This window comes from Anneissia japonica, unplaced genomic scaffold (assembly GCF_011630105.1).
Source record: "Anneissia japonica isolate Jap-2015-1 unplaced genomic scaffold, ASM1163010v1 scaffold3434_len466720_cov178, whole genome shotgun sequence".
NCBI classification, from domain to species: domain Eukaryota; kingdom Metazoa; phylum Echinodermata; class Crinoidea; order Comatulida; family Comatulidae; genus Anneissia; species Anneissia japonica.
This window is the reverse complement of record NW_022718341.1, coordinates 174590-192468: the sequence shown is the minus strand read 5'-3', so window position 1 is coordinate 192468 and position 17879 is coordinate 174590. Positions and strand designations below refer to the sequence as shown.

General features: G+C 35.5%; 2 protein-coding genes across 2 annotated transcripts in view; both read right to left on the bottom strand.

Moving 5' to 3' along the window:
• LOC117110526 overlaps positions 1-1589 on the bottom strand; it is a 25406-nt gene extending 23817 nt beyond the window's left edge. Inside the window, exon 1 of the mRNA XM_033253272.1 lies at positions 1259-1589. Coding sequence (XP_033109163.1) covers positions 1259-1287 — 29 coding nt within the window. The 5' untranslated portion in view covers positions 1288-1589. The remainder of the gene's footprint in view (positions 1-1258) is intronic.
• A 2001-nt stretch (positions 1590-3590) lies between these two features.
• Positions 3591-13413, bottom strand: LOC117110536. The gene is made up of 2 exons (XM_033253283.1): positions 13247-13413; positions 3591-12144 (listed from the first exon to the last, which is right to left on the bottom strand). Exon 2 carries the CDS (start codon positions 5910-5912, stop codon positions 4869-4871), a length of 1044 nt encoding a protein of 347 aa, XP_033109174.1. The 5' UTR covers positions 5913-12144; positions 13247-13413; the 3' UTR covers positions 3591-4868.
• Between the last annotated feature and the right edge of the window lie 4466 nt (positions 13414-17879).

Below are 17879 nucleotides of genomic sequence, written 5' to 3'. Positions count from 1 at the left end.
CCTAGGAGAAAAGCCACAGTTGAACAAGTGATAGGCCAGCGTTGCAAATGTTTAACTAAAATTTTTTAACTAAAATTAGGTAAACCAGTCGAACCAACTGGACCTATTGGAGACCGTTGAACCAGGACCTATTGGGCAGACTAGCCGGGCCAACTGGACCTATTGGGTAGACCAGTTAAATCAACTGGACTTATTGGGCAGACCAGTTGGACCTATTGAGTAGACCAGTTGAACCAACTGGACCTTGGGTAGACCAGTTTTGGACCAACTGGACCTACTGGGTAGACCAGTTGGACCAACCGAACCTATTGGGTAGACCAGTTGGACCAACTGGATTGGGTAGAGCAGATGAACCAACTGGACCTATTGGGTAGACCAGTTGGACCAACTGGACCTATTAGGTAGACCAGTTGGACCAACTGGACCTACTGGGTAGACCAGTTGAACCAACTGGACCTTGGGTAGACCAGTTTTGGACCAACTGGACCTACTGGGTAGACCAGTTGGACCAACTGAACCTATTGGGTAGACCAGTTGGACCAACTGGACCTATTGGGTAGACCAGTTGGACCAACTGGACCTATTGGGTAGACCAGTTGGACCAACTGGACCTAATAGTTAGACCAGTTGGACCAACTGGACCTATTAGGTAGACCAGTTGGACCAACTGGACCTACTGGGTAGACCAGTTGGACCAACTGGACCTATTGAGTAGACCAGTTGGACCAACTGGACCTATTGAATAGACCAGTTGGACCAGTTCAACCAATTGGACCAGTTAAACCAGTTCGGGAGACCAGTTTTACCAGTTGAATTCCAGTTGTACCAGTTGAATTTCCAGTTGGACCAGTTAGAAACCAGTTAGACCAATTGGAAACCAGTAGGACCAGTTGGGATTTCTAACTGGTCCCAACTGGAATTTATACCTGGGAATCATCATTCAATCAGTCAAACGTTCGTATAAGACATCAAATACGTCACGTGTAAGCCTCCTCAATTTTCGGTATAATTTCAGTCATAACCACATCCAGATTACCAACTTGCCATACATTATAATGGTTGTGAGATAAATAATTACATACCCACTTGTAAGTGGATCTATATCTAGACAAACGTTCGAAGTGAACGAGGCTTATGTATTTTAGTAGACTCTAAAAGCGATTAAATAAGCATTTGGAACCCCTAAATTGTCATTTACGGATATTTCCTCCATGGTATGACAGTCAAATAATGAAAAATAGCCCTCCCTGCTACTTACGTGCAGTCCCCAGTTCTTCGTCTGATCATAAAATATAATGTCTGACTATATTATCATAATCATTTTCTGCCTGTTTATATATTTATTTGTGACACTTCACCTTTGTATCGGTGGCACTCACAGTCAGTGGTGCTGTCATACACAAAGAAAAAAAGAGATAAGAATCTTGACATTATTAGGCAATACTTAACTAAATACTTAAAACTTCTTATTAAGTATATTAAATACTTACGAAATGCACCAAAGCTCCAATGAAACATTTTAAACAAAATAAGCAAAAGGAAATCAAAAAGAAATATACAGTACTGCACATGCAAATGAATATATCTTAAGCCTACCCATGTACACGTGTCCCATAAATAAATATACACCCCTGCCCACACACACACAAAAATAGGGACGCTATTCATTGGTGCCACGCCCCCACCCCAAACAATTTGTAAGATGGTAATTATATATCCTAATTCCTGTACAGTTGCTTTACATGAAAACCAACCAACCTCACAACCAACACAAATATTTAAGTTACATTTTATTCAGTAGGCCTACAGACTTCACCATAAGAGGGCGCGGGTCGGTATTTTGCTTGTTTCGCTGATCTCATAACGTCATTTGCGTATTTAGACGATTGACACACGACGAAAGCCAATTCTTGGACAGAAAAAAGCCATAACAGAAACGAAATTTTACATAAAAGATATTTGTACAATATATATTCTATTAGGTCTTGTTTACCTACCCAGGGTTAGGCCTAAGACGAATCCTAGGTCTAGGATAGGCATTTACAATGATTATCGAAATCTTTACTCGCAATAGTATAATTAATATGGTTTATATAATTTGTTAAAATTTGATATTCGTAATGGATTTCTAAATCATCAAACAAAAGATGGTATTTAATTTCAGGGGAGCTTGATGTGAATAATTCCCAAAATAAATGTAAATCTTTTTTGTATAACTCCTCTTTAAGCTGGTCAAATATTAAATTTCTAATGTTATTTAATCTAATACAATCAAATACAAAATAATTGATGGTTTCCTTTGTCGCGCAGTCACATAAAGCCTGTTTTCCACTTGGCGAATTTATTCGCGCGAATGGAAAGCGGCGGCTCATGCACATGCGCATTCACATGTTTACGGAGGTTCTGCTAGCGAAAAAAAAAAAGCCAACCGACGGTTTGATTCGCGGGAATAAATTCGCCTAGTGGAAAACCAGCCTAATAAGCATACGCCTAAATTTTGAGGTGACCAAGATTCCTTTCTTTCTTATTGAGTTAAATTTTAAACTTGATACATGGAAGTTACACTTTTCTAATAAATACTTTTCAATTTTAGGTTTACTTTTGTATCTTATGTAAAGTTTTAAGAATGATTTACTTAAAGCATTGTTATACCAACTTATGTTATCTTTTTTAATGTTTTGTCCTTTTAAGCCATTAAGGCATTTTGTACAATATTCAATGTTAAAGAACATTAATTTGTAGATCGAATTTATTTAAAATGGACTCAATATTATGTTGAAGCCATTTCCAACTCAGTTTTTCTTTAGCGTAAAGAGAGCCCTAAATAATAATCTTGGCCAGCGGTGTTCCTCCATATTTTTTAGTCTAGAAGTAAGTTAATAATCTTTCTGATTGAATAGATTCAATTGTTTGCCAGCCAAGTTCACCATATAAGGCTCCCTTTGCGACATATCTGGGTACTTTTAAAAGATTAGTAGTAGATTAATTAAGCTGTCACCTAGACTTAAGGCTCGACCACGTTGATAACCTTCCGAGACTTCATCATCAGCTATTGCCGGTCCACTGCTGGACTAATGTTTCAGGATATCGACGCCAAATCAATCTTTTTCTCTTGCTGTGTTGCACTATTTCACTCATACCCAATAAATATCGATCTCATCTCTTAATCTTTTATGTTGTTTTCCTTTGTTCGTTTTGTCATCCATGGGGTCTGTTACTGTTTGTATTTGTTTTTACTTCTGCTGAATACAAGTTCAACAACCAGAATGAAAACCACTTAGCCAAACCGCAATTTTACCATTTTTGTTATTAATATTAATAATAATAATAATATTAATTTAAATTTTTTTATTTATTTGTATTCATTCCCCTTCCCCCTAGTTTGCCTTTCTATTACTGCCGCCAGTGTGTAGCTATTTTTTATGGGTCGATAAAACATGGGTACCGTACGATATCTCGATATTAGGCAGTTTTCGCCACACGACGTTAACCTTAACGTTAACGGATGACGTCATAATTTATTCATCTTGCGTTGCGGAGTACGTTAATTTCAGGATTTTACGTGCTCGACGTACGTTAGTTACGGGTTTGCGCATGCATATTTAGATTTGTTTACAAAAGGGGCGGAGCTATCGCGCTGCATGTTGGGTACTAACGTTAAAGTTAAGGTTAACGTCGTGCGCCGAAAACTACCTAATAGTTAACCTAACCCTAAACCTTTTCAGCGTAAGGTAAATGTAAAAATACCCTGGCTCTATACTACTTGGCTAGTAGTAGGCCTTAGGTTTTGTCGTCAGTTTCTTTGGTTGGGATTGTCAATGCATGGGTCTACGTACGTCGGTACGATGATAGAGCCTAATATACTTTTTTTTGGCGATAATTTAATTACAATTCTCCCTGACGAACACTGATGAACTGGGTGCAAAGACAGCCAAAATAGATGCTTTCGACCCGCTCGAGTTCTCATTATTTTCCATCCATAACATATAGTTTTACCGTTTCTATCTCATACCCTCTTCGCAGCCGCTGTTTGGTTCTTGAGACGTCTTCGCAGCCGCCATTTAGTTCCTGAGACGTCTTTTTGGTAACTGCGCATGCTTGACATGGCTCAACGTCACTTACTCAATGCACATGCTCACTGGCTGTCTAGTATTTCCAAGCGCATGCTCACTGTGTTTTTATAGATAATTCACGGACGTTATTTGGTAACTGCGCATGTGCATTGCTTAGTTCAGAATTCCCATTTATTCGTAGTAAAAGCTACCGCTACAGTTTCTTAATGACTATTTCCTCTTGATCGTTAAAACCTAAAGGTGCGGTGCAAAAACCCAATTAACACAAACAAAAACGTCTCGTATAAAAATAAACTCCATTGGAAGAAACGCAAGCTCACGCTATATATCTGAGAAGTTATATTAATAATTGATCGAGATTATCGTCAGCGTTACGATCAAAACCAACAGACACCAGAAATATAAAACTAAGATAAGCCATTGAGATGATATTATTATTATTAATGTTGTTATTATTATTATTTTTTTTTTTCTCTTTTGTGGCAACAGACCACATTTATTCATCAATATCATTATAAAGCACAGTTCATACATTTACAATTGATGGTACTAAAAATATTGATTTTATACATTGATTTAGTTGTGGGTTAGCCTTTCATTATCCTCCTTTTTTCGTGGTTTTGATATTTTTTTTAAAATTTATATATTTATTAAAAACTATATACAGTGAACACAGTCACGGTGTTACCGAACGCACGATACATTACAGCACACTCACTATTGTTACACGTTCAAAAAGAAGAAAAGTAAAATAAATGAAAGAAGAGAATCTAAAATGGCTTGCAAAAAAATATATTATGCAAGACACTTTAGATACTTTCTAATATTATATTCAGTTATAAAAAGCCTTTGCATTGAGCTACGATTCCATTTGTTAACGTTTTTTAAGACGTTTGCTTTAAATATACAGAATACTCCTAATGAAAATATATGATCTACATAAACATTTCCCGTTCCAAGTACAATGTTTTTAAAGTCTGCTTTGATAACGTATTTTAAAAAAATAAAACTATTAACATATTTCCATAATTCCTTTGCTTCTACACACTCAAAAAAGAGATGTGCCTCATCTTGAACAACATTCTTACATCGTTGGCATTTATCAGAATTCACAATTTTCCATAGGTATAATCTTTTCTTGGTGGGAACAATGTTATGTAATAGCTTAAAATTAATCTGTTTAAGTTTATTTTCTCTAATCCCCTTCACCTTCCATGTCCATGTCGACACCCAGTCGATTTCAGTATTAAAATAAGAATGCCATTTCATTTGACACTTTGTGGGTTCAATTCGCCTATTCATAATAAAATACCAATATATTTGTTTGGTACTTATACACCATTGTATTGGCAATATTACTTTAGACTTCTTTTCTATTTTTCCTAAGAGAATTTTCTCTTTCCAATCTTGCGGGATTGCTTTTAGCAAGAGAGATATTTCCGCAATCCAATTAGATCTGACATCTAATATAGTAAATAATTCATCTGCATTAATAAATCTGTTATCAATAACTATATCATTTATCGTTCGTATGCCCGCTCTAACCCAATTTCTATATAAAAGTGAAACACCATTATATAATATCATTTTGTTACCCCAAATTCGTTTCAATATTTCATTATAACCCAGTGGGTGCTTAACAATACATTGGTTAAAATATGTTAATGTGTTTATCATTGAGAGATAAAACCTAGGAATTCCGTCGATGGATATCCCTTTATAGCATACATGTGACATGTTTTCAAAAACGCCCTTTGGAGCAAATCTGTTCAAATATAATCTTAGCAAAAACTTCCATTTTGATGTTTCGCCATCATACAAGCGTTTAAGCCAAGCCATTCTTAGTGACTTAACTTGTGATATAAAATCAGGAGCTCTTAAACCGCCTCGATGATAATCATTAATTAGGGTTAACCATTTTACTTTTTCCAATTTATAGTCCCACAAAAACTCAAAAACAATTTTATCAACCTGTTTTACCACGCTCTCGGGGGTTTCTATAATGCTTGCATTTTAAACAAGTTTAGATAACCCGAGCGCTTTTAAAATTAAAATTTTTCCTGAGAGAGTCAAATTTCGTTTCCGCCATGAATTAAGTATGTGTTTTATTGATTCAATTTTTTCTGACCAATTTTTTACAAAACATAATTCCTTATTGTGGCCAACGTGTATTCCTAGCACTTTAAAACCATTATAAACCCACTTAATATCAAAAGGATTGTCCTTTCTCTTTTTCCATGGCCCTAACCACATGGCATTAGTTTTCCTCTTGTTTAGATTTAATCCTGACATGTTCCCAAATTCAATAATTATATCAATGCATTTTTTTTATACCTTTTCATTTTTTTTTATAAATAAAACTGTATCATCAGCTAGCTGAGCAATTTTTACTTCAACAGTATCTTTTTGATTTGGTAGAATAATGCCTTTAATCAGTCTATCTCCTCTTATCCGAATAGCCATAATTTCAGCTACTAAAATAAAAAGAAGGGCAGATAAAGGACAACCTTGCCTTATGCCTCTATACATTTTAAAGCTTTTTGAGCTCCATCCATTGTTCATAATTATTCACTCAGTATTACAATACAAAACTCTTACCCATTTGATAAATGATGGGCCAAAATTAAAATGATGAAGAGCATTAAACAGGAAATCTCTGTTAACCGTGTCAAATGCTTTACTGAAATCTAAGCTTATCAGGGCGCCTGTACGACTATTTACATCCATATATTCCATAATATCCTCAATCAAGCGGATATTTTCCCAACCAAAACGACCTTTAATATACCCGTTTTGATCATTACTTACTATATTTTTTATAACATTTTGTAGTCTTTTTGCTAAAACAAAAGCAGCGATTTTATAATCCACATTAAGAAGCGTTATAGGCCTCCAATTAATTAGATCATCATGCTCACCTTTTTATGAATTAAACTTATAACACCACGTCTTTTGAATTAGATTAATGTTTCCATTTCAAAGCCTAATTTAAGAGCTTCGCAAACTAAAGGGCCAATTTTGGGCCAGAAAAATCGATAGAAATCTACTGTGAGACCATCTGTACCAGGCGCCTTGTTAAGTTTCATACATTGTATAGCGTGTTCACATTCACTAAGTGACAGTTTACCCTCACAAGACTGTTTATCAGGATCTGATAATTTCGTGGATTCTATTTTGTTTAAATATGTCTGTACCTCGTTTTTCTCAATGTTTTGATTGGCGTAGAGTTTCTCAAAAAATTTCACTTCTTGGTACAACAGAATATCATTGGTTTTTCGAGCATATGTTCCATCATATCTTTTTATATTTTTATTTGTTTTTTTTTTAAATATGTCTGTACCTCATTTTTCTCAATGTTTTGATTGGCGTAGAGTTTCTCAAAAAATTGCACTTCTCGGTACAACAGAATATCATTGGTTTTTCGAGCATAGGTTCCATCATATCTTTTTATATTTTTATTTGTTTTTTTTAGAATTTGTTTCTCCTTCCTCTACCCATTTTGTCCTAGACCGTATCTGGGCACCTTTAGCCTCATAAGCATATATACTTTCTAATATTTTTGTTTTTGTTTTTAATTCTAGCTTTGTTTTTCATCTCCGTTCCTGTTCATCAAGAAGATATTTAGCTGCTCGATTTCTTTTTGTAATTTTCTTTTTTTCTATTTTTATTTTTTGCTTTTGTTTTTCCAAAAAAAATCGCGTATTCTTTTATTTTGATTTTTATCAACTCCCATTTATCAACTGCATTAAAATCTTTATTGCGTTCGCAGTCATCAATGATTTTCATGACATTTTCAATAAATAACCTATCCTTTAAATAATCTGAGTTAAGTTTTCATAACCCTGGACCATGTCTTTCTTCAGATACACAAATTTTAAAGGAGACACCTTGGTGGTCAGTGAGAACAGAGGGTCTGATATCACAAGAGATTATATTTCCTTCATTATGTAAGCCTTTCGATACAAACCAGTAATCTAATCTTTTAAAGGGGTTAGCAGACTTTCTGCGCCATGTGAATTGTAATTTATTTTCGTTAAGTACTCTCCAAATATCTAATAACTTAAACCTATTCATAAAGTTTTTGACTGTAAACACCGAATTATCTGTTTTCATTTTACTACCTTTCTGATCAATTGACTTATCTGAATGCAATTCATATCACCACCGACAATAATATACCGTGCGTCACAGAAGGTATGCATATGCTTTTGGAGATTTTTAAAAAAAGAACTTCGTTCTTTGCTATCATTTGGCGCGTATACATTTACCAATAAATATTGAACACCACTGATATCTATATGTAATAAAATATGTCTACCGGTGTCATCGATTTGTTTATTTATACACCTGTAATCAAGATCTTTTCGTACAAGAATTGAAACCCCTTTATTAAAGGAGTTACCAAAACTGTGATAAGAGTCTCCCTCCCAAAGGAAATTATAATTGTTCACAAGATAAACAAGATCTTTGGTGAGATGTGATTCTTGGACATGTAATATGTCAACCTTATTAACTTTAGCCCGGTTAAAAATTTCTCTCTGCTTTTGTTTTACTCTTAGCCCTATACCATTCAAAGACAGACAGTGTAAACATCTGCTATTATCTTTACCCATTTTGTGGTAACAACAAATAGTACAAATAGCACTAAACTATCTACGTAGATTTACTTCTTACTCGTTTTCTTTTTTTCTTTCTTTTCTCTCCGGGACTTCATCACATTCGCTACTTGCGGATCACGTTCGTTTTTCTCTTTGTTGAATTTTTCTTTTAGAGGTTCTTTGGTGTCGCCAGTTACGATAACTCTCTGTGGCGTAGCTGTCGTGATGAAGTTTGTTATGCTCTTTTGGACTTTATTTTTTACAGGAGCATAGCTGCTGCCAGGGACCTCTTCCATTGTCCCGTCATCATCACTTGCCTCTACTGTATCTTCTTTACAACTGGTTGCTGTATCAGTCTCGCTTTCATCGCTGATGCCAAGACTCCATTTAGACTCTTTCTTATTATCTCTGCTGCCTTTATCCACGAAATTTGCCACATTTTTTGTATGTACTTTTCTCCAGATGTTTGATGAAATAGGATTTATCCGGTGTCATAGGCATCATCGTCTTCCTCAGTATGAGTGATGATGTCGCTTTCATCTGAATGCTTGAGCGCATCCTTGCAAAACCTAGCAATGTGACCCATTTTTCCGCATCTGTAACACTTGTAAGGGATCTTTTTTCAGACAGCTACTAATCTTATGTCCAACCTCATTGCCCTTAAAGCATTTCATAACGTCGAACTGATGTCTGTGAAAAAGCCTTGCCTTAAAATTGTTGATCATAGTAAATCTTGGCAGACTACCTTTAAATTTCTCAACGATTACAGATCTATCACCATTGACGAATCTGGAAAGCCTGCCATTAATCCGAAATTTCACGTATTGAATGTTTCCGATTATTTTACATCCGAATTGCTTTAGGGCGTTCCTAATTTTATCGTTGTGGACCGAGATGGGAACATCCTTTACTAAGACTCGTACACCATCATTTACTACAAGGTATGGGTTGATGTCATGTATTGCAACATTTCGTCCATTGATGTTGAGCCCAGCAGTAATAATTTTTACTCTGTCTCCATGGTTACTAATATAAATTCTCCAATGATTTTTTACTTTTTGGATTCCTATGAGATTGTCTTCACTAATAACTTCACACAAGGCAAAGTATATTGTTTCTTCGTTCAAAAATTCATCGTTTTTTTCACGAGCGTCATCATCTTTATAGAAAATAGGCTTTACGCTTGAATAATGTTGATCCTTTTGTTCTGTCACTCTTACGTAACTTTCTTTTTGACCACTGTCAGCGTGAATCTCTACTTCGATTACGTCACCCGTTGGAGCATCATCAATTCTATTAGATAAGTATTTACCTTTGTCGTTTGCCCCATGGGCATGGTGCACATTCGCCATTGTTGGATGTCGAGTAGGCCTAGACATGATCGCTTCACAAAGTATTTTTTCTGGACGATATTCAGATCAAGGATAAAAGATCCGTACAATGCAAATGAATATTTGTCCTCCAACAAATGATATATACTCACTTAAAATCCAAGAATATTTCAAAAACTAGTGAAATAAGCAATAATTATGGAGCAATATAGATAACTTTACCATAGCTAAGTTAATCTCTGCCGCCCCGTCCTCTCCTTTATTATTATTATAATTATTATTATTATTATTATTATTATTATTATTATTATTATTATTATTATTACTATTACTATTATTATTATTATTATTATTATTATTATTATTATTATTATTATTATTATTATTATTATTATTATTATTAATATTATACCACCTCCGTGGATAGGCCTAGAATTTGGCTTACTCCGAAACATTACGAAGTAGAGTAAAATTAAAAATCGAAAACAATTGGCCATTTTCTTAAATTTTTGTTAGGTCTAATTATATCGTTTTACATTTAGTCTTTAAAGTGCTGAGAGTTTATCATTTCTAACATCGTTTTAGTATTGAGATTATTATATAAAACTGTCTGGGACAGGCAGACATGCCTCAGTACATTCGATTCACGAACGTGGATAGGGTACACTTCCTTCCATTTTAGCGAAATACACAAAATAAAATATTGAACTTTTTATAACTAGGAACACAAACACAAATGTTATCTGATATAAATTTGCGCAGTTGTCCTATGTTATCTATTTCAATATTGATTAATCTGGAGCTTTGGAGGAACAGTATATCCATTGTATGTGACGAGATACGTTTCAGAAAAAGTAAAAACAATTTTCTTTAGCTAGCTTTTAATTGCATAGCTCTCACCCCTCTTCTACCGATGAAACACATGTTTTAATGCAGCACATTTTTAACCATGGACTCTATTTTATTTCAATGTTGATTAATCTCGCAGTTTAGTGGAAAATTAATTTGTTTATTATATATAATGATCAGGCTCTTTAAATAAGGATTGTATACTGTAAAATAGTCGTTTCTATAGCTTGCTGTTCAATGTATTGCCTTCACCCTTCTTCAAACAGCGAAGCACATGTTTTGTTGCGTCGTTGATTAACCATGTTAATTCCAAGATGGTTGTAATTTAATACCCGATTTACACTTTGGAATGTCTATTTTACTCAATATGGTGTATGTTAGTACATTTAATCAAATAAAGTATGCACCAATTGATCAACCATCTGTGAACTCTATTAATGACTGCGACAATAACATAATTATGCTGTATCTCGTATACACAATCTCATACTTTCACATGTTATTTCTAAGCAAATAAACATAGGCCTATAGTTCGTAATTATTAACATCGATAACAAATATGTTTAATGTCTACATAGATGAACACATGGATACTTCTTTTTTGGTCTTGTCTAACATTTTCCATGACAACCACACAACTCGGTACATCTTAATCCATTCTTTCTGCATTTTCAGCTTCCAAGTTCACATTCGGTGTGTCCACAAGGAATTAACACCTTGATGACATTTGAAAGTTCGGCAGAGAGCTCCAAACTGGAGTAAATTTGTTGTCGTCCTTCATCTATCCCCAATTAACTCGGCCATGTTCAACTCTGAGGGCATCTACACAGTTGTACCACTCTGGCTTGTAGTACAGATCGTTTGATATGTTCTTTTAATGCAGCAGATGTTAGAGGGGGCGGGGTTATTCTCTTTTGCATTTTCCCTAGTTGAAAATAGGTATCGTCTTGTATCATTTACCTTCTTACCATCAAATGTGCCGCAGTAAATAGCGACAACAAACTGTTCTAGATAGTCTGTGTCTGTTCACTAACATCTCCTACAGATGATGACATTCTCTCGAATACTGCAGTCATACATGGCACCTTTTCCCAAGTTATGTTAAATGATGCTTTACCTTTCCCTTGGACAGATGAAGTTGTATCACAACCGCTAAAGGAGTGAAAGAACAAGTGAGCGGTTGATATCTGTGGTCCAAGAGAAGTAGCAATCTCGTGTATTGAATTGTACTTTAAGTGCTTCTCACTCCAAACTCGAGCTAAAGCTCCTGGATGCCAGGTATTCTGTGGAAAGCTAACAACGCAATAATAACAACATCACTGTCTAGAGTCTTGACAAGAATGCGTGGACAATTTTCAGCAGCATGTTTAACATGAACAAACATACGTTCATCTGCCTCTTAGGGATTTATTACGATTCAAATTGACTGCATCCAAAGTTTGTTTTGATATTACCTTACCGTCTTCAAATTCACAACAGGAAAGTTTAAAGGTTAACTGTAGGCCTACACTGTTATATTAGGCTGGCTACCTCAGCGGTTTTTTTTTCCAGGGGCCATTCCACAGTATTTGGTCCGTGAGGGTTACATATTTGTAATTATTTTGCGTAACTTTTGGTAATTTCTCAAGCTAAATATCAAAGTTTCATAGATAACATTCAAAATAATTCTAGCACTGTGGAATTAAACAGGTAAACATTTTTTGGTAAACTGTTTATTTTAGATTGGCAACATCCGAAATCGACTATTCATTTCACACCGGGAACGATAATTTTTAACCTATTGTCACGCATAAGTATGCTAAAGGCATTTGAACTAAATCCGCATGAATTGAAATGAATAAAATATTAAATTTTGTATGCATGATTAATTTATTTTTATAATGTTAAACGATTAAATACTTCTGAAATTATTAAAAGAAAGAAGATATATGTTATGATGGATGTAACACATTTATAATAATGTTTGACATTATTTTGCCGAATAAAATTGGATGTAAATTTAATTAGCCTAAGGATAAGTTAGATATAGTATAATAAAAATTACGTTTAGGCCTAGGCCTATATGAATAAAGAAATAATTTATGTCCGAAATTATTATGCAAATTACGTTAGAAACAGATAAAACGAATAAATCAATACCTACAGATGGCAATTCCTCGGACCTTTTTTTAGCTCGGTCAACAAAAGGACCTCCCTACGGCCTAAGCCAGCAAGCTGTATGCTCAGCTAGTTCTGTAGTACCAGAGGGTTTAGGCCTCTTTATGTCCTTACTAAATACCTTCTTGTTCCTATAAACTACACTACATACTATGTTATGACTGTTAATGTTATACCAGGGAGATACACTGGTATAGTAAACCACATTAAATGAATCAATAATTAAAACAAAACTCACCCCTTGATACTGATGAAATACTTCCAAGATGTAAAATCATCAAAAGCTGTAACTGTACCAATTAACTGATAAAAACTCAAAAACCAAAGTGACCATGGCCAATCCGATTTAAGTAATTCGAGCTGAGTAGCCTTGGACAATGGCTGAAGGTTAGCAACAAAGATAGTATGCATCACAGCACAGATTGGTGAACTGTGTCCTATTGTTATAGTGCTTGAGTGAGATTTAATTACTTTTTTAAGAAAATGATTAAAGTAAAAGAATTTGTAATAATTGAGTGACTCAATGAGGCGAAAATTTACAGTCCTTTACTTTACACTACAGGTATTCCTATTTCTCTCCTTAAAGCCTCATGGGCCACAATGTGCTAAAACATCTGAATTTACCGATATTAAAAATATATCCCAAATGTTTCATTCCTTATAGTACCCATAAGCCTATGTGATAACCCAATACTTTGCCCACATATGGGCTGACACAAACAGCTGTGGCGTATCTGGGTGCGGGGGTAGGGGTTTCTGAGAGCATACGTCCCTCCAAAATTTAATCGTCCCCCTCCCCGGTTTTGCACCCCTAAAAATCACGGTAAAGTAGTTAAAAATCACCTAAAATCACGTTATTTGGCGAGTTAGCGCCCCACAAATGATCATCGAGCCCTTCAATTTCACCTTCGAGCCCCTTATCAGCACCCCTATTTCAAGACTTGTAGATACGCCACTGGATACAGAATAACCCATTTTTTTTCCTCTCTTGTGGGCCTCAAATGGGATTACCTATATGCTTATGCCCATAGACCTATTAACAAATATATTTCCCTCCTGCTTTTGCCTATATTTATTCATATATGATTTCTAATTTGCCCACAGGGGCTGACACACAAAGAACCAATTATGAATGTTCCCGTCTCTTGCCCTCAATGGCCCCAAATATGTTAAATTATCTGGGCCTGCCCATGTTTAAAAAAATATATATCCCAAATGTTTTGGCCCTGATATTGCCCATATATTATAACCGCTTAATTTGCCCACATGGGCTGACCCATGAATAGCTCAAATGGGTTCATCCTTTTTTTTTCTCTCTTGTGGGTCCCAAATAGGATTAACTATATGGCTCATATTTAAAAAAAATATATTTCCCACATGTTTTGCCCATATTTATCCCATATATGATTTTCCATAATCTGTCCACAAGGGTTGACCCACAAAGAGCCCTTATGAATGTTCCCATTGCTTGCCCTTAAGGGCCCCAAACATGCTAAACCATATGGGCCTTCCCACATTTTGAAAATATGTATCTCAAATGTTTTGGGCCTTACAGTGCCAATATGTAATTGCCCATATTTCATCCACATGGGCTGTCCCAGAAATAGCCATTATGGGTCTGCCCACATTTTTTTTGTGGGCCCTAAATGCGCTTACCCATTATGGGCATGCCCACATTTTTTAAATCAATAACGTTTTCAAATTTGTTTGCCCACATAGTACCCATTAGTGACTGCCCATACTTTTCCCACATGGGCTGATCCATAAACGTTCCAAATAGGTATGCCCACATTTTCCCCTTGTGAGCTCCAAATGTGCAAATCTACTAGAGATTGCCCTTTTCTTTCCCTCATGGGTGCCAAATGCCCTGACCCACATGTTACCCATATTGGCTTCTCGATCTTTTACCCTTACGGGACCCTTAGAATTAAATTCAATATTGTGTAGCCCATACAGACCCCATAAGGGTTAAGTGTGGTATGGGTCTGCCCACATGGCCCAGATATTTCACATAAGGCCCCGTAAACTTTGCTACCTGGGATTTTAATTCCAAGATGGCTGTAATTTAATACCCGCTTTACACTTTGGAATGTCTATTTTGCTCAATATGGTGTAAGTTAGTACATTTAATGGAATAAAGTATGCACCAATTGTTCAACTATCTGTGAAGTCTATTGATGACTGCGACAACAACATAATTATCCTATATCTCTATTACATATACACATTCTCATGCTTTCACATGTTATTTCTAAGCAAATAAACATAGGCCTATAGTTATTATACATCGGTAACAAAAATATGTTTAACGTTTATATAGATGAACACAGGGATACTTCTTGTTAGGTCTTGTCTAACATTTTCCATGGCAACCACACAACTCGGTACATCTTAATCCATTCTTTCTGCATTTGCAGCTTCCAAGTTCACAGTTGGTGTGTCCACAGCGAATTAACATTTGAAAGTTCGGCAGAGAGCTCCAAACTGGAGTAATTTGTTGTCGTCCTTCATCTATCCCCAATTAACTGGGTCCTGTTCAACTCTGAGGGCATCTAGACAGTTGTACAACTTCCTGACTCGTAGTACAGATCGTTTGATATGTTCCATTAATGCAGTAGATGTCAGAGGGGTGGGGTGTTCTCTATTGTTTTTTCCCTAGTTGTAAATAGGTATCGTCTTGTATCATTTACCTTCTTAACATCAAATGTGCCGCAGTAAATAGCGACAAGAAGTTATGTTAAATGAAGCTTTACCTTTCCCTTGAACAGATGAAGTTGTATCACAAACGCTTAAGGAGTGAAAGAACAAGTAAGCGGTTGATATCTGTGGTCCAAGAGAAGTAGCAATCTCGTGTATTGGAATGTACTTTAAGTGTTTCCCACTTCAAACTCGAGCCAAAACTCATGGATGCCAGGTATTCAGCGGAAAGCTGACAACGTAATAACAACATCACTATCTAGAGTCTTGGCACGGACAATTTTCAGCAGCATGTATAACATGAACAAACATACGTTCATCTGCCTCTTCCATGTTACATGGCATCAATGGTTGCAGATCTACATACCGGTTTGCTACACTTCGTCTTCCAGAGGACCCTACAAACAATCCGTGGTTTGTGTCAATGTTCTCAACGTTCTTCGTTTACAATCAATGGAAACAACTCTGATTTGTTGTCATCACATCTCAGGAATGTAGACCAATTGTTGGGCATACTCCCGCTGGCGTTGATGGCCCTCCCCCACCAGAGCCACGGTTCGAACGCGTACCAGACTATACGAAATCTTTAAAGTATGTGTGTAGTGTAAAAAATTCATCATCAATCGTACCTACCTATAATATTATGGCAAATATTGACTACTATTGTATATTATTGGACAATATTTCAGCCGCCCCAAATCTCTACCCTATTCTTCCTTCTTCCTTTATTCTTTCACAATTTGCATTTATTCATAATTTTATACACCACACACAGTTGTCAATAGGTTTAGGCCTAGGTTTAGGCCTAGGCTAGGCCTCGGCTATGCCTATTACCATATTATTTAAATATACAATTTTAATAGATAAGATTAATTTAACTTGGACATAGTAATTCATACTTAAACAATACATTAAATTTTAAATATATATATATATATATATATATATATATATATATATATGTATGTATGTATATATATAATGTTAACGAAAAAATAGCAATAATTAAAACGTGGACATAGTGTCACTACTACAATAAGATTACTATTTTTCAATCTTATAATCAATTTTATATAGCCGGAGTTAGTATTGACCTAGGCTACAATGGCTACCGACAGGTACGCTTTCTCCATTAAAAAGGTTTTTTCTATGAATGGAATGACTTGTACGAAACACGAGCTCCTGTAGACCAAACCAGTACCGTTACGCACCAGAAGAACTACTCAACATTAGAAGATGTAACTGCAAGACAGAGTGTAGCAACCGCATGTGTTCGTGCAGGAAAGCTGATCTGCCATGCATAGCTAACTGCTTGTGGTCCTTGCCAGGTTGATGGATGCGACAATGTTGATGAATTAGTTTATTCTGATGATATTGATGGTGATGCTTATTTGTTCGTATAGTCAGCATCCATACTGTTACGAAAGGAAAATGTTGCATTTGGACACAATTAGACCTACATGAAATAGACTGTGAATACTGTCGAAATGATAAACGAATCGGCTAAGTGAATTGACAAAAAGTTTAAGTGGAAACATGTATCATATTTTACCTATTGTTAAATTACCATTTCAGATTGTGTATCCCATAAAGCGATGTAAGATGCATTTGGCTTTCTTGTTTATAAGCTGATTGTGGAGACACTATTTTTTTGTGCTTTTAGACCAAGTGGTTGAGGAGTTATGATCATCATATAACACGTTATATTTTCATTGCGGGTTTTAATTAATGTTGATCCAAAAATCCTAGGTGTAGCCACTATTTTTGTGCATTTAGGCAAACTGGTTCAGGAGGTATGACCATCATAGTTGTATAAAGGTCATTGACCTTTGGCCCTAAATATTTGGTCAACGCAGCTACTAGAAAGTGGCAAAAATGTTTTAATAAATGTTGATCCCAAACACTTAGGTGTAGCCACTATTTTTGTGCATCTAGGCAAACTGGTTGAGGAGTTATGACAATCGTAGTTGTATAAAGGTAATTGACCTTTGACTCTAAATATTTGGTCAATGCTTGAAGGCGCCAAAAATGTTTCCATAATTGTAGACCCCAAAAACCCAGGTGTAGATACTATTTTTGTGCTTAGAGCAAGTGGTTAAAAAGTTATGACCCAGAACATGTTATATAAATGTAATTAACACTTCACCCTGAATATCTGGTCAACGCAACTATCA

Bases quoted from the DNA above. Each gene is read 5' to 3' on its own strand.
- LOC117110536 (XM_033253283.1), bottom strand. From the start codon at position 5,912: ATGGCTTGGCTTAAACGCTTGTATGATGGCGAAACATCAAAATGGAAG.